The 17,202-nt window shown below is 51.5% G+C and overlaps 1 protein-coding gene across 3 annotated transcripts; it reads left to right on the top strand.

The window, feature by feature from the left end:
• The first annotated feature begins 2,289 nt into the window (after window positions 1-2,289).
• Window positions 2,290-17,200, top strand: arhgap27 (Rho GTPase activating protein 27). 3 transcript variants are annotated; one of them, XM_028407918.1, is made up of 19 exons: window positions 2,303-2,414; window positions 2,883-2,954; window positions 3,762-4,379; window positions 11,240-11,695; window positions 12,121-12,360; window positions 12,478-12,558; window positions 12,682-12,795; window positions 13,515-13,601; window positions 14,124-14,191; window positions 14,263-14,350; window positions 14,594-14,695; window positions 14,785-14,883; window positions 14,956-15,055; window positions 15,141-15,275; window positions 15,515-15,613; window positions 15,686-15,763; window positions 15,849-15,980; window positions 16,063-16,168; window positions 16,324-17,200. In XM_028407918.1, exons 3-19 carry the CDS (start codon window positions 3,825-3,827, stop codon window positions 16,499-16,501), a joined length of 2,718 nt encoding a protein of 905 aa, XP_028263719.1. In that variant the 5' UTR covers window positions 2,303-2,414; window positions 2,883-2,954; window positions 3,762-3,824; the 3' UTR covers window positions 16,502-17,200. The 3 variants fall into 3 exon arrangements, with proteins under 3 accessions (XP_028263718.1, XP_028263719.1, XP_028263720.1); XM_028407917.1 differs by lacking the exon at window positions 2,883-2,954 and having other exon boundaries at window positions 2,290-2,414; XM_028407919.1 differs by lacking the exons at window positions 2,303-2,414; window positions 2,883-2,954; window positions 3,762-4,379 and adding an exon at window positions 8,797-8,995.
• Window positions 17,201-17,202: the final 2 nt, after the last annotated feature.

The raw sequence follows: 17,202 nt of genomic DNA, 5'->3' as shown, positions 1-17,202 counted from the left end.
AACAAACCAAAACACTGAAGGACGGAAAGCCACGCCCCGCTGCCCATCATGCACCGCGCGCATCTTTTCAAATCCTGTTTAAACGTGTTGGTTTAAGGTGAAACATGATCCACTAAAGACTTCTGAGGTCGTATGTTTGAATATATGCGCGCCAGAAAGTATCAAATATACATTTTAGATATTGACGTTGTGCCGCGTCAGTGGAACCGTGACCGTGGAGTGTGTGGCGGAGAACGACCCGCCGGCCCCGCGCCTCTCCGACAGTCCGCTCATGTTTCTCTTCAGATAAATCTCCCGCCTTTCACTAAAGACTTCCGTGGACAGTATCGATCCGATACCAAGTAAAAACAGGGCCAGTATCGCCGATACCGATACTTTTACTTTGAAATTTCATGATCATAAATAATTATTTTTTGCCTTTAAATAGATTATCGTGATTAGCAGAATAATAATACACAAGAAACATTTGTTAAGTAAATCAAGCTGCAAACAAAAGTGCAGAACTGTATAAGTTTGAAATTTTAACTTCACAATCATGTCAGCGATGCTCCTTGTGACAGCCATGGCTCTTTGTGAATCATGCAGGTGAAACAGCACGACTAAGATACTTTTATAAAAGTTTAACACATATCTGCATGGAGCCTAAATATGAAGAATAAAGATCCTTCAACAGTTATCACCAAAGCATAATTCTATTAATCATACTGAAATACATATCATTATATAAACTTATATAATTACATTATTAGATGTATTTTGGAATTTGAGAAAAACAAGATTTATTTCAGCTGGTGATATGATGACTGTTCAGTCATTCTGCTAAAATTGCATGTCTTATCACAGCACTCAGAACGACACCTTTAATTCATGCTGCAGATTACTCAATCTAACCCTTCACTTCTTTAAATCATCTACCTGGATATTCATGAGTGTTTTGCAGTAAAGCCTTTGTCAGTGACCACTGTCTCTGGTTCATGTTTGGGGATCTGCCTCTTCCTCCTCCCTCTGTTTACATAAAGCAGCTCCGCTTTGGGCTCTGCTGCTTTATGTTTGTGTAAATGAGTTGTGTTTCCACAGCGGCAGGTCGCTTTCCTGCACACCTCACAAGTAGCAGTTTCTTCTTCTCGTCTGTCGCTGTGAAATAACTCCAAACAGCGCTCCTCTTCCTCTCTGCTGTCTCCATGATTCTAGCTGTACTTTACAGCCAATCAGGAGCTCCGTCTGCTCCAGCAGAGTGGAGAAGGTTATGTGGATTGTGACGGACATGACCTCCCAGCAGGGGGCGCAGCTGTCCTGTCTGTTCATCTTCAAGAAATACAAATAACGAGCCCGGCTGCAGATCAGCCCAATTCTATAGTGTTTACTGTGGCTCAGTAACCACAAGGTCGGTGGTTCAATCCCACCCTGTGGCAGCAAGCTGATGAGGGTGAGGTTAACACTTAACCCTAAGTTGACTACCCTCTGAGTAGGTCGACAGACTGCTGTACAAATACACACGTTTGTGTTCATTTCTTTTGAAGTTTTGCTTTATTAAGAAACCTTTATTAGTCCCACAATGGGGAAATTGCTCCTTGCCCAAGGACACACAACGATGACTAGGGAGGAGGTGGGATCGAACCAGCGACCTTCCGGTTATTGTAAAACCCTGCTCTACCACTGAGCCTCTGCTTCCCAGTAAATTATTACAGAAACAAAACAAATCGTCCTTCATAAAATGAACAGATCAAACTATCCAGAATGGGGGGAAATATATAATAATAATAATAACTATGAAGTAAGGGTGTCCTATATCGCCCTTCCGTAGTTAGACAGTCATCCATAGACGGCACTGAAATGATCTTTAAAGGTAAATCAGGTCAAACTGTTCTGAGTGAGAACTTCATTTTCTCCAGTTGTAGGTGTTTCATCACATCTGTCATTAGGACTGAGGGGGAGGGAGGCCTAACCTGGTGCCAGGAACAACCACTCACTCCGAAAAAAGCAAAACTGGGGTCTGAACATATGTGCAGTGAAGCCGTTCCTGCTCCTATCACAGGACGTCTGCAGAGGGAACATCTTTGTTTTGTTTGGACAGATGTAGTATTTTGAACTTTCAGTGTTTGATACAGGTGGATACAGGAGTGTGCAGTGTCCATGCTGCTTCATATGTGAATGAACGTTCTATTTGCAGTGCTGTTCTGTTGAAGTGAGTCACCCCCCTCGGTCCACAGGGCTGCCATAAACAGCAACACACTGGAAGTCTGGTGAGACACTTCCCTGTTCTGGTGGCTGCGGCGCTGCGATGCCTCACTGTAGAATCACTCAGAACAGGAAGTAAGACAGACAGACTGACAGACGCGCTCTGACTGATCAGATGCTTCACGGCTGTTCGACAGGCGTCCCATGGCGAGGAGGACGTTTGGGACTGATATCAGGTGAGCTGATGATGGGTCCTGTTGTGTGAAAGTCACAGTATGAGAGTTCTGTCGTCGTTCAGAGTCACAGTGTTTGCAGTTTGTGATTGTTTGTTTATGAATGAGACTGAACCACCAAGTGTAAAATATGAAGGTAAACATTGAACAGCGTGGCCACACAGTGTAGACGCTGTCCGAGCTCCAGCTCCCTCTGCTCCATGGTGGATCTGTGCTGCCTGCATGTTCTTCAGGAGGCGGTGAGACGTGGCTGAGATTGCTGGGTGATGCTGGGTGACGTGGAGCCGAGGTTGGTGCAGGCTTCCTGTTTGTGGCTGAACACTTTTCTGCTCAGTCTGTGAGGGGGCTCAGCTTCGTGTAGTTCTGCAGCAGATGGAAAGCAGCTTCCTGTCTGTGCACACAGACCAAAGTTTAGCATCTCTGCCAGCGCTCATGAGCTCTGCCCTGAAACTGCATCAGTCTTTCTATCAGGTAAATGTGGAGAGAAGAGCCGCCCCGAGCCGGAGCTGAGGGCAGACACACTGAAAATAACAAGAAGCTACAGTAAGACCACGAAGAGCCACCGGAGAGACTTTAAACACCACAGAATAAATATATCATCACACCTAGACAACACAAAACAACCACACTGTAAGGACATCCAACACAAAACAACCACACTGTAAGGACATCCAACACAAAACAACCACACTGTAAGGACATCCAACACAAACACACACACTGTAAGGACATCCAACACAAAACAACCACACTGTAAGGACATCCAACACAAAACAACCACACTGTAAGGACATCCAACACAAAACAACCACACTGTAAGGACATCCAACACAAACACACACACTGTAAGGACATCCAACACAAAGACAGACACACAAAGTAACTACAGGAGCTGTAGACTACAGAAACACAACTACAAGGTGACACAAACAATCACAACAAGGACACACAAACATTCACAACAAAGACACACAAACAATCACAACAAAGACACACAAACAATCACAACAAGGACACACAAACATTCACAACAAAGACACACAAACAATCACAACAAAGACACACAAACAATCACAACAAGGACACACAAATATTCACAACAAAGACACACAAACAATCACAACAAAGACACACAAACAATCACAACAAAGACACACAAACAATCACAACAAGGACACACAAACTGAGTCGAGCTGCACCAAAAAGGCAACTGAAACATCCACAATGACACAAAATGAAACAAAAAGAAACAACACAACAGATCCCGCCTGGCTCAGGGAGAGTGTGTGTGTGTGTGTGTGTGTGTGCTGTTTAAAGTCTCACCAGCGTCTCGTTTCCTCTTCCTTGCAGCTCCAACATGTGGACGCCGTGTCCTCAGTGTTAGGTCGGGCGGCCTCCCGGGTGCAGCAGAGCATGGAACTGGTCTCTGTGATGCACGAGTTCCAGTACAGGGCCAAAGATGGCCGCCTGGTGTCCATCAAACCTGATGAGAGCTTCATCCTGGTGTCCAAGACCAACGAGCACTGGTGGCACGTCCGCAGAGACCCGCAGGACAGGCCCTTCTATGTCCCCGCGCTGTACGTGAAGGAGCTCCGTCCTCAGAGTCCCACTGAGGACCCTCCACCTCCACCTCCACCGGACATCTCCAGAGACACCTACCGCTTCTCCACCTTTGGTCTCTGTGACAGCCTCCCAGAGGTGAAACCAAGTGGGACGCACACACCGAACAACACGAACACACACACCTCGTTTACCTCAGCTCTGTACGCACAGCCGGGGTCAGAGGTCAGAGCGGAGCCGTCACAGAGCTCCCAGACACAGGAGGACACTCAGACCTCTGAGGAGGACATGGACTTCCCTTTACCTCCGCCGCTCATGTTCGACACCCCGCCGGAGCTGAGCGAGTGTGACAGGCCGCCTGACCCCGTCACCGCAGCCGAGGAGGAGGATCCTCCCCCAGCTGAGCAGGTAGGAGCCAGTTCTGTAGCCTGTCAGTGAGGAGCCACAGGGGGGCGCTGTTCCACCATCTACAGCACTAGGCGTGTTTTACACACACATCTATAATAAACCACTCTGTTTACAGGAGCCGTGGTGTTATTGGGCATGTAGCCACTGGGGGCAGTATTTCCCACCTTTTAATCAGGAAGTGAATTTCTGGTGAAATCTTCAGGTTTTATTTCACATTTTCTCTCCATTAAATAAAACTGATAATCCGAAGGATTTTAACGGTTAAAGTGTGATCAGCTCTGGATGAGAGGTCAGACCAGGCTGCGAGCTGAGAGCCGCTGCCTTCATGACAACAACACCAGGCTGATTTCACTTCCTGCTCACAGCAGAAGTGGAAACTGGACTGTTGGTGGCTTTCTGTGAGTTTTATTTAGTGATAGAGAACGTGTCAGACAAAAAGAACACTGCTGCACCAGCAGGCGGCCATGTTGGACTCTGTGGTTGAACTGTGAGTGATGTCACGTTGATGTTGGTGTGAGTGGAATCTTTTTAACACACCTTTGGACCTTTGGAGTCCAGAGTGAGCCGGCGTTCCAGGTGGGAATTCCTCCTGGGAATTCCTCCTGGGAATCTTAGACATTCCCGGTTAAATGGACTCAGCATGAGCTCACTGCTCTCATGTTTATGTCTGACACACTGTAAAAAATCACCCAGAGGCTCAGCAGCTTTCATTCTACCACACACACACACACACACACACACACTTTGTCTGAACAAAGGCTACATGCTAACAAGTGGCTACATGGGACTACAGATGATGTCATCAGACGCCATCCAGCTGTTTGTGCTGCAGAAGAGGTCAGAGGTGGTGCTGATGGTGTATTCATGTGACCGTGCTGTAGCTGGTGGCTAGCGTAGCATTAGCTTTTAGCTTCTGGTGATATTTAGGCTTCAGACAGCACCTTCCTACAGAAACATCAGTGCTGGTGTGTGTGTGACCAACAGAGAGGGAGGCGGAGCAGGAAGTGGTCTGAGCTGCTGCATGTTGTACACTAAGGTCACAGAGACCAGAACAGTGACTGTACCTGCTGTTAGCTTTTAACATGCAGGTCTGTGGACTCAGTCCTGGAGCCTCTAGTGGACCCTGGAGGGACTGCAGTTTCTGGTCTTTGTAGATCATCATCAGATGATACCCACACGTTCTTCCACCACGCGGCTGCAGTGATGGATTCAAGGACACTTTTTACACAGTGCAGGCTCGGAGTTTGTCAGAGGGCCAGCTCATCAGCATATGAATGGGCCCGGCCGGCCCTGCAGCGGGGGGAGAGCTGTTCCACGAGTCCCTGAGAAGAAGCAGCTGATTCTCAGCCCCGAGCCTCCACTCTCAGGAGGCTGCTGCTGCTGCCTCTTCTGCTGCCTCTTCTGCTTCTTCTTCTTCTTCTTCTTCTTCTTCTTCTTCTTCTTCTTCTGCTGCCTCTTCTGCTTCTTCTTCTTCTTCTTCTTCTGCTGCTGCCTCTTCTTCTGCCTCTTCTTCTTCTTCCGCCGTGTTTGCGCGCGCTGGGTGAGCCGGAGCCGCAGCTTGTCACACAGACTCCAGAACAGGTTACAAACAGGTTGTGTCGGCTCTGCCGAGGACAGGAAGGGGTTAACCCGAAAGCCGCGGCCACTCCCAAACCTCCAGCTGCTACCTGGTTTCCCCAGCAGCAGTGACGGTCCTGGCAGCGGTGGTTGTCGGGCGCAGGGACGGCGTGAGGCTGACGCGGACGCTCGGCTCGCCGCGCTGCTCCTGGATGTAGAGAAAGTTGGATGAAAGTTTCCGCAGGTGAGTTCCGGCTCCGTGTGCGCACCTGTTGCGAGGAAAAGTGACGCCAGCGCCGGAGAAAGTGCGCGTGCAGGTTTACTGTGCGTGTGTGTGTGTGTGTGTGTGTATCCAGTGATTTGCTGTGTGTTATTACAGTGATGGGCAGCGGAGGCCTGTTCCACCTTAAATATGAATCTTAAGGTGGATCTGTGGGTTCTGAGCTCCTCTGTGGAAACATGACCCCCCCCCCCCCCCTGTGGATGCCAGCACCCCTCAAGTGCACTAATTCTTCGCCGACAATGGAGGGCCATCTCCATGGTGATGTGAGGGGGCCTGACTCCCAACGAGCAGAGCTCTGGCGCTGGCCATGCAGTTGGCGTGTGTGTGCGTGTGTGTGTGCGTGCGTGCGTGCGTGTGTAATGTGCAGAACTTGCAATTAGCCCAAATGTAGGTCACTTAATATGGGGGGTGTGTAGGCAGTGTGCTGCCACACAAACAGGGTCCTGGAGGCTGTGTTCCTGGGGCTCCTCTCTCAGGCGGCCTGTGAGGGTCCAGAGGTTCATTCAGTCCGTTTGAGCTCCGTCTGTGTTCAAAACGTCTTCAGAAGCACCTCACCTACAGCCAGCAGTCATTCCTGCCTTTGTGTGCAACATTAAATGCCAAAAAACTGCTCCGACAGGTCCTGTGAGTGTCTCGTCAGACCTCTCTGTGCAGTCGCAGCGTGTTCATGGAGCGAGAAAAGCTGCTCGCAGCTTCCGGGTCTGACAAACTGATGGACAGGATGAGGAGTCAGGGCAGTCCGTCTCCGCTCACAGCTCCAGAGACATGAAGGGGGGCTGCTGCTGGTCCCACTTTAAACTTTGGGCTGAATCGGAGCTAAAAGCTGACTGGATGTTACCTGTAAGCACCGCAGTAACTCAGATAAACACCAGATCAGGAACCTCCAGGGTCTGAGACAAGAACCCAGCGTAGACCAGTCAAAGCTCCTCCTTCAGGGTCCACTAGAGGCCGGCCCTGAGAGGGAGCCAGTCCCCATACACCTTCATGTCAGCAGAAACAAACACAGTCGGGTCAACGTTCAAAAAGTTACAAAGGTTAGCATGCTAACCTACGAGCTGCAGTTCCTCACGTGGCCACATGAGGCCTGGGTCCAACCTCAGGTGGACCCTGGAGGCGCTGCAGAGCGTGCTGACTGACTGATGGATTATGAGCATTATTGCACGGCTGTTTATTTAACCAAACGTTGAGGTGGCACCTTTGCAGAGCGGCGGCTGACTCATGCTTTCCTCAGCGTTGCAACATTTCCCCCCTCCTACACAGCAAACAGTCCTGGGTGGAGGACTCCGTGGCTGGGTGGAGGACTCCGCCGCGATCTGCAGGTTGTGTGTATGTGTACATGCAGAAGCAGCCGATGGCTCTGATGAGAGCGCTGTGAGCTGATGGATTCCAGTCCGGGAGTCATCCTGGATTCTGCACCATGACGAGTGTGATGTAAGAGGGAGGGCTGCCAGGCTGACTCAATAGCTCGACTGTGTGCTTTGTGGCGTGATTTGGACCCCAGTTTGGTCCTCCATTGTCTGATTGGATGAGTGCTAATGTGGTTAAGTAATCACGCAGATTGCTGCTTCATGCATTGCTGAGGGCACAGAGCTGTCTGCGCTGACCTGCAGGATTCTACCCAGAATTCCTGCTGGCTAACAAGAAGTAGTGATGAACATGCAGTTCATTTTTCCAGCAGGGGAAGAACACAAGCCTCCAGTCCTCCTGTCTGATAGGGGGCGCTGTTCTGTCTGTGACACTTTGAAAATAGAAATCATCCAACAACCAGCCTGCAGACAGAAGGTCTGAGGCGGTGTGAGGACGGAGACGTCCTGACCACAGTCCACCAGCTGACCAGAGGCGTCAGGACTCACTCCTGCAGCGCCCCCTGTGTGGTACAAAGAGGTATTACACACGTATGCCGGGGCTAGCTAAGTAGCATCTTATCATCATTCATGTAAACACATCTTTCAGGTTTCAGTGGAAAGCGTCCGTGTGGCTGTGTGATGATAACCAGACAGCAGGTCCTCCGACCTCTGACCTCACACTGCTTCCACCCAACAGACCAAAATATCTGTGTGCCTGCTGTCTGGCTGCTTACGTTGACCCACACAGAAGGAAGTGCTGGTGTGACAGTTGAACACAATCTAGACTTCCTGTTTCGAACGTTGACCCTTACTTTTAGTTTAAAGTGTCTCATCACGGCTGTTCCTGTCTGACAGACGGCGCCTCCCTTCGTGCCTCATCATCGGCTGAAGAACACTGAAGCATCAGAAAAGTGAACTCAGGCTTCCATCGCTCTACTTTCTCGTTTGGAGTCAACCATCAAGAGCATGTTATTTAAAAAGTGTTGTTTCCACGGCGATCACTGACCCGCTGTCAGGCAGGAAGTGACCTGCAGGGTTAATGTTGTTCTCTCCATCTCTGCCTGTTTTCACTGTTAGCTCACACAGACGGTTACCCTCTACCCTGCAGGGGAATTCACACACACACACACAGACACACACACACACACACAGAGACACACACACACACACTCACTCACACTCACACCTTCCTGCTCTATTGTGAGAGAGCTACAGTTCTCCTTTCTGTCACAGCAGCTGTGAGGGAGGATGTGTGTGACGGAGGCTCTGAGCGCCTCACCTCTCTCAGTGTGCTGTTAGGCAGCGCGGTGTGCAGGTTGGATTTATGTATGGCTCCTACATAGAAAGACGTAAAGATGGTGGACACGTACTCCAGGGTCTGGTCGAGTCACCGGGCCAAGCGGGGCCTGACCCTGCCGCTGGGTTCTCAGGTAGGTGCCAGTGAAGCAGCTTACTGCTGCATCATTAAAAAGACGTTTTCTGGCTTTGTGAGGTCGATCTGCTCGGATCGCCGCCCGCTTCCTGCTCTGTGTGAGCGCCTCTGCTGCACTTGTTTTCTTTTCCTGTTCTGAGCGAAGAGGTGTGAAGAGTTTCAGTAGAGCAGCCTCAGCTGTTCCTGTGTTCGATCAGACGTCTGACCCACTCTGCATGTGTGGGTCAGAACACGAGTTCGGCTGCATGAAGGTTCTCCAGCTGACGCCTGTCATCAGTCGCTGGTGTAGGCGTGTGTTTGTATCAGCGAGCACATCTGGAGCGGCACAGATGTAAACAAAGCTGTTATCACGGAGTACGTGTCGCTCTGTCCGTGCGACCGGTTCACTCGTTTATACCTGAAGTCTGTCCAAAAACAAAGAATGCACGGTGATAGCGTTCAGTGACATAACTCAGGGCTTCCTCACACACGTGAGCTGTGATGTTTGTGTGACTGCAGTGGAAAGGTTAGCCTCCTGTTTGTGCCGCTCCTTTGAAGCGCCGCTCTGGCACATATTTGATATTTCTGCCGCACTAAGCGGAGTTTCCTCCGACTGTGAGGGGTAGGCCGGTTTGTTCCAAAGGACGGGAGCGCTCCAGCTGCGCTGGTTCACAGATCGATGACACCGTTCTCTCATTTCCTCTGCGTCTCAGTGATCAATCTGTTGGGGGTCACTGGTCTGGCTGTCCACATCGACTGCTCGCGGTTACACTGAAATCAATGATGAAGCAAAGTCAGCAGTGATAACAGCTGCTGGACCTGCTCGCTCCTCAGAGGGGGGTCTGAGAGCGGTGTGTGATGCTGATGGGACCAGAGAACAGTCAGAGTGTCCATCAGTGAGGTCTGCAGGGAGGTGGTGGTCTCTGGAGACCTGGAGGAGGGTCACAGTGCTGATCTCTGAGACAGCTACTGGAGGAACTCAGACCCTCAAATCCACCATCATCCACCACCTGTTCACCTGATCTGCACGCTCAGAAAACAGATGGAGGAGGAGCTTAGTGGTTGCTAGGGCAACAGAGACGATTGACTGTTTTTAAAAAAGTGATGCCCTCTTTCGAAGTCTGCAGTTCTTCAGTCTGGTTTTTATCTTTGTAAGGACTCAGTTAAATGACCTGATAAAGAGAGAGTGCAGGACTGAGTGAAGCTCCAGAACCTCAGACCCGGTGCAGTGACTGTCCGTCCACCCTGTGTGTCTTTATAGCTGTGTGTGATGAGCACGGACAGCTCACAGGTCTCAGCCTCTTATCGGAGCCACCATGGTGCTGAATGACGGGCTGTGCAGGGACAGACCTGGAGGCCCGGTGAGGAGAAAGCTTTTATTTCTCAGGCAGCGTTTATTTCAAGTGCAGTGATGAAACTTCGTTAGTGCAACAGAGTTTCAGCAGAGGACAGGCGGCAGAGTTTCAGCAGAGGACAGGCGTCCTTTCATCACTCTGTGGCCTCAGTGCGTCCTACAGGCAAATTAGTTGTGCTGATCGGGTCTGTTTTGCATGCTGTGTGTTCCTGCCACGCATGTGGAGCTGGTCTGAGCAGTCAGGGGGACAGGGGCGTGTCCTGAGCAGTCAGGGGGACAGGGGCAGGGGCGTGTCCTGAGCAGTCAGGGGGACAGGCGCGTGTCCTGAGCAGTCAGGAGGACAGGGGCGTGTCCTGAGCAGCGAGAGGACAGTGGTCTGTCCTGAGCAGCGAGAGGACAGTGGTCTGTCCTGAGCAGTCAGGGGGACAGTTGCGTGTCCTGAGCAGTCAGGAGGACAGTGGCGTGTCCTGAGCAGTCAGGGGGACAGTTGCGTGTCCTGAGCAGTCAGGAGGACAGTGGCGTGTCCTGAGCAGTCAGGGGGACAGTTGCGTGTCCTGAGCAGTCAGGAGGACAGTGGCGTGTCCTGAGCAGTCAGGAGGACAGTGGTCTGTCCTGAGCAGTCAGGGGGACGGTGGCGTGCCCTGAGCAGTCGAACACTGACAGTGTGGGCCTGCGACCTGGTTTCCAGCCCTCCACAGGCGGCCTGTGGGTCAGGGTTTTTATTTTAACACACCACAAACTGATCTACTTTGACACAGTGTGGGTGGAAGTGGGGCCGGTATTGTTGTGTGCTGTGGGACACGCCCCTGCTGTGGCTGCCTCAGCTGAAGGCTGCTTCCTGTGCTCAGTCAGATGCGGAAGGCCGACTTCTGTGTGGCGAAGTCTAACTCTCCATCTTTGTCTCCACAGGTGGAGGAGGACAGTCTGCGCTCCGCCGTCTACGTTAACGTAGCTCAGCTCCGTCAGAGCATCTCTGAGTCCCCCCCCTCGGCGCCTTCGTCCTACTCTCCTTCCTACCTCCACCCGGAGGGATGGGAGGTGCACGTTGACCAGGACAGCGGACAGGAGTACTACTACCACCCCGCCACAGGGCGCACCACCTGGGACAGCCCTTTTCTAGACACCCCCACAGACCCCGAGCCCTTCCCTGCAGAGGAGCCCTGCTCCCCCTCACCCCCTCAGTCTCCCGCCTCCCCCGCTGTGTGGGCCTCAGACTGGGAGCAGCTGGTGGATGAGACCTCTGGTCGCCCGTACTTCTACAACCCGATGTCTGGGGAGACGTCTTGGGACCCTCCTGAGCAGCTGAGCCCGTATCCGCCTGTGATGGAGCCCATGAGCGTGCACAGGTTCCACGAGGACGGGCCGGTGAGGACGCCTGGCTGCTCTACTTAGCCTCTCTGTGTCTCCTGTTTTAGCTTCACCCGGGGGACAGCTGTAAATACAGTCTGCTTTAATGGAATCACATCCCTGCACCTACATAGCAGACGCTCATTACGAAGGCTCAGAGCAGGGTCCGCTGTCCCCCTGTCCTCCTTTAGCCTGAAGTGACACATGGATGCTTTCAGCAGGAGTGTCCTGAAGTGAAAACAGGAAGTGTTCCGTTGATGTTCACACACAGATCAGTTTATTGACCCCGTTCTTTCTCCTTGAATGACTCCTGTACACTGCAGAGCCTTAATGGGCCAACAAAGACTAAGAATACCTCCAGGTCCCAGGAGTCTGGAGCCGTCTTTATGAATGTCAAAGTAACCAGTGTGCGATTTAAATCTTTGTCCTGTTTCCACCTCCAGCCTCCGCTACCTGAGGAGGACTACCCCGCCCAGGAGTACCCCCCAGCTGACCGGCTGGAGGCCTACGAGGAGCTCCACGCCACGGGCCCCCCCACGCTCCCTAAAGAGTTCACCCTCAGCCACGTGAGCCGCACCGTCATCCCCCGGGCCAACCTGGACCGCAGCACGCCGGCCGGCTGGAACCTGACCGTGGAGCACAACGGGACGTGGGTGTTCACCAGCGAGAACTCTCCGGACCAGGTCGGGTCGGTTCAGGGAAACAGAAGCTGTGGTTCCTCACAGTGTTTTTGTCGCAGCCTGCTTTCAGTTTCTGTTCTCTTCACACTGACACATGTTTAACTTGTCGTTGTGCAACAGTGGATCAAGTCCGTGGACGACCGGGGCCAGACCTACTACTACCTGAGAGACGGCTCCAGGTCTCAGTGGACCCTGCCCGAGGTAACCCGTGGGGTCAAAGGTCATCTGTGGTGTCCTCGTGTGTCACTAAGGACACAAACGTCAACAGGAAGTGAACTCTATGCTAGGCTACGCTGAACTGAACGTTTGTGTTTGTCCCTCCAGGCTCCCGTAGCTCCTGCTCAGTCCAGAGTGGAGAATGGAGAGACGGAAAACCTGTCAATCAAAAACTGGAGACACACCATGGGACCTGCTCAGCTCACCTCGGCCCAGGACGAGGTACACACACACAGACACACACACACACAGAGACACACACACACACACACACACACAGACACACACACACACAGAGACACACACACACACACACACAGACACACAGACACACACAGACAGACACACACACAGACACACACAGACACACACACAGACAGACACACACACAGACACACACACACACACACAGACACACACACACAGAGACACACAGACACACACACACACAGACACACACACACACAGACACACACACACACACACACAGACACACACACACACACACAAATACACACACACACACAGACACACACACACACACAGACACACACACACACACACAGACACACACACACACACACAGACAGACACACACACACAGACACACACACACACAGACACACACACACACACAGACACAGACACACACACACACACTCTCTCTCTCTCTCTGAGGCCTGTGTGTACATGTATCTTCCATCAGGGGTGTGTCAGCCGGCTCAAAGTTTCTGTCACATGTGAGTGCAGCAGCAGGTTTTAACCCTTATTTAACAAGGCAAATCAGCTGCATCACACAGACACACAAACAGCCCGAGGACAGACACACTTCCTGGATACAGATGAGGGCCTGTGCTGGTGTGAGAGGCTCGGCAGGCCTGCAGCTTCCAGGAATGTGAAGTGAAATGTTTCAAACTGCAGACTGTCCTTCTGTCCCGCAGAGGTTCGTCCCCACTCACCGGAGGAACACGTCCGACTACAGCAGCGACAGCTCCAGCACAGGAAACTCTCCAGAGACGCAGCACAACGTGAGTGGAGCCTCTGTCCGGTCCGACCGTCCTCCTCAGCTGAGCCTTAGGACCTGAACGCCTGTTGTCTGTGTGTCTCCTTCTAAAGGCTTTTGGGTTTAGACCTGGGAGGAACCCGTATTATCTGACCTCCAGGTGGCTGCGCTACAACGTGGGTGGTTAGGGTGAAGCTGAGCTCCATCCATAGACAGCTGCGTCAGTCTATGGATGAGCAGAGGCCCATTCCTCCATCATAAGCTCATCTCGCCCTGTTCTTAGGATAGGATGTGCTGTAGTCTTCCTGGGTAACCAGAGCGCTGTGTCCGTGTCTTTATAGCTCAGACACAATGTTCTGATGCAGAACGTTTACATTCAGCCTCTGTGTTTTTCTTCCTGTAAAGCCGTCTGAAGTCATTCATGCTCACAGACTGTACTGGCAGTGAGTGCTGTCCATCGTGTGTGTGCATGACTTCACTTTGTGTCCCTCGTCATCACGACATCACCAGAGAAGCAGAACGGTCACGAGGTTTGTTTTGTGTGCAGGTGCAGAACCTGGAGAAAGCCGGGATTCTCAACAAGACCAAGGTGTCTGAGAACGGAAAGAAAGTCCGGTAGGCTCTCTCTTCCTCAGCTGTGACTCTCAGGTGTCTCCTCAGTGTCAGTCACTGTCTGTCCTTTTCAGAAAAAACTGGACGCAGACGTGGACGGTTCTCCACGGAGGAGTGCTGACCTTCCACAAAGACCCGAAATCTGCAGTGACAGGGGCCTCGGTATGAAACACACTCACACGTGTTGAGGAGGCGCTCTGTCACAGGACGCGGCGCTCCTCCTGTGTCCTCCTGTGTCCTCCCTGCTCACACTCATGTCTTATAATCTGGTGTCAGGTTTTGTACCTGAGAGCGGAAAGAAAGCAGCGCAAACCCTCGGGTCACGAGCCGACGCTCGGCGTTTTGTTCCTCCTGGAATGTTGTGCCGTCAGTTTCGTTAACAGCTGGATTTTTTTTGTCATGCAGAACAAGACCAATCAGATCGTGCCTGAGGTCACGGTGGAGCTGAAGGGAGCCCTGATTGGCTGGGCCTCCAAGGACAAATCCAGCAAGAAGAATGTTTTAGAGGTGTGTGTGTGTGTTGGTGTGGAGCAGATCTGTGTTAACAAATATCACACGTTGACTCGCTGAGAGACTGATGCATGTCTCTCCTTCAGTTGAAGGCCAAGAATGGCGTGGAGTTTCTCATCCAGTACGACACGGAGAGCATCATCAACGACTGGCACAAAGTCTTAGTGGACACCATTCGACAGCTGGTCAGTCCCTGAGGTTCATTGTGTTGAAGGAACGAGAAGAACACACACTCATGGTTTGACCTGTTTTCTCAGGAGTACCAGGACCACCACTCCGAGGAGGAGGATGCAGATCTGTACGAAAAAATCCCAGAGCGGGACGACGGCCGAGGAGCGGGCCTCGAGAAGCGAAGATGTAGGTTGAATGAACGGCTGACAGTGTGTCTCCCACCGAGGGACGCGCTCTCAGCCGTGTTCACGCCTGCTGTTTGTTTCTTCAGCCTCCAGGCCGAGCGTCACGCAGTCCTCCGGCTCCACTGGAGAAACGGACCCAAAAAAGGTTCGGACCAAGCTGATGAAGTTCCTGATGAAGCGTCCCACCCTGCAGTCTGTCAAAGAGAAGGGCTACATCAGAGGTACGAGCAGCCGGCACGGCATGTCCAGCACGGGGGCCTCAGGACGTGCATCATGCTCACACAGACACCTTTAAATACACTTTTACATACATACACTAAAACAGTGAATAAACTACAGTTAAAGAGCTGGAACACACACACGCACGCACGTGGACAGAGATGAAGAGCGCTCAGCTGTGTGGACGTTTCTCACTTGTCTCAGTTTTTGATGTGTTATGATGAGTTAATGTGCCCTGCAGACAACGTGTTCGGCTGCCATCTTGCCACACTGTGTGTACAGGAGAAGACCACAGTTCCTCGTTTTGTGGAGAAGTGTGTTCGAGCTGTGGAGAAGAGAGGTAACACACACATGTACATCACAGCTGCACACACTGAGGTGTGCGGCGCTGACCCGCTGTGCTGCTCTGCAGGGCTGGACATCGACGGGCTGTACAGAGTGAGCGGGAACCTGGCCGTCATCCAGAAACTTCGCTTCAAGGCCGATCACGGTAACACCCACTATCTGTATCGACTTTTCTTTAAGCAGCAGCGCCCCCTGCTGTGTGTTCACGGTGAGTGCACCTGTTCAAACAGAGGAGCTGGACCTGGAGGACGGGCAGTGGGAGGACGTCCACGTCATCACCGGAGCACTGAAGTTATTTTTCCGAGAGCTTCCTGAGCCGCTGTTCCCCTTCAGCCACTTCAACAAGTTCATCAGCGCCATCCGTGAGTCCAAACACGTCGACACACTGCTGCTCCAGACCTGTGTGTGTTCATCACAGCTCCCCCTGTTGGTGTGTTTCTGTAGGAATCCCTGACTACAACACAAAGCTGTCCTGCATCTATGAGCTGGTCAGGTCCCTTCCTGCCCCGAACCACGACACCATGAGACTCCTGTTCGGACATTTGCACAGGTCCGTGTCATCCTCCACTTCCTGTTTCCGTCACAGATCTTTCTGTCAGTTCAAGTCTGGACGATCGATTTTTTAAAACATATTTTTTTATTGTTTGACCGGAATCATGAAAATACTAGTTGTGAATCTGTCCCCGTGTCTTACTCCTGTCACAGGGTCATTCAGTACGGGGACGACAATCGGATGACCGCGCAGAACGTGGCCATCGTGTTCGGGCCGACGCTGCTGCGGCCTGAGATGGAGTCTGCAAACATCGCCATGCACATGATCTTCCAGAACCAGATAGTGGAGTTCATCCTGAATGAGTACGAGCGCATCTTCCACTCCAGCTAAAGCGGCCGGCGGCCTCCAGCGCGGGCCTCCAAACATGTGACTGTGCTGTTTTATCTTTGCGTCAGCGGCTTCACTGCAGCATCTAAGTTTAGAATAAGTCAGGATGTCTGAGGGAGGCTGAGCTCCAGAGGAGGCTCCTGTCAGGACTCTGTTTGCAGTATTGGACGGGAGGCTGAGCCCGTCTGCGGCTCGGCTTGGACTGTTCTCACGTGTCACTTTCTGGAAATGTTACTGTTTGTTCTTTTAAATCGCAGTGATCCTAGAGCCCAAGTCAAACCAGGACAAACCCCCCCCCTAAGAAACGATCAATGGTTGCTTCTGTCTTTATTTTAGAAAGTTGTAAAAGTTGTTTTGAAGTTGCAGTAACTGTAAATAGCAGTAACTCAGAGTGTGTTCTAACCCCGTGCTTCCTTTTTCCAGCCACCTTTATGAACTGTAATATAGAGATGTATAAAAAAGAATATTAATACCTGCTGTGACGTAGACACAAAGAATAGAAGAGTGTAACACATGCTCTCATGCTGTGCCTGAAGGAACTGTACAATAGGAATATTAACTCCTCTCTCATGTTTGGCAGTAAAATCAGAAACAGAACAGTGGATGTTATTAACGGATGTACATAGAAATAGATAGATGGCATATTTATGCTGGCAACACACGTTATTCCATAATAAAATAACTTTGTTTACACAAAGGGCACG

The sequence above is a fragment of the Parambassis ranga genome, chromosome 6 (assembly GCF_900634625.1).
Source record: "Parambassis ranga chromosome 6, fParRan2.1, whole genome shotgun sequence".
NCBI classification, from domain to species: domain Eukaryota; kingdom Metazoa; phylum Chordata; class Actinopteri; family Ambassidae; genus Parambassis; species Parambassis ranga.
The sequence above is the reverse complement of the archived record's forward strand: the minus strand, read 5'-3'. Positions and strand labels throughout refer to the sequence as shown.

Excerpts from the sequence above, each read along its gene's own strand:
- arhgap27 (XM_028407917.1), top strand. The coding sequence starts at position 3,825 with ATGGAACTGGTCTCTGTGATGCACGAGTTCCAGTACAGGGCCAAAGAT. Across the intron at positions 11,696-12,120 it reads GGTTCCACGAGGACGGGCCG|CCTCCGCTACCTGAGGAGGA; the intron begins GTGAGGACGCCT and ends TTCCACCTCCAG. Across the intron at positions 16,169-16,323 it reads CTGTTCGGACATTTGCACAG|GGTCATTCAGTACGGGGACG; the intron begins GTCCGTGTCATC and ends CTCCTGTCACAG.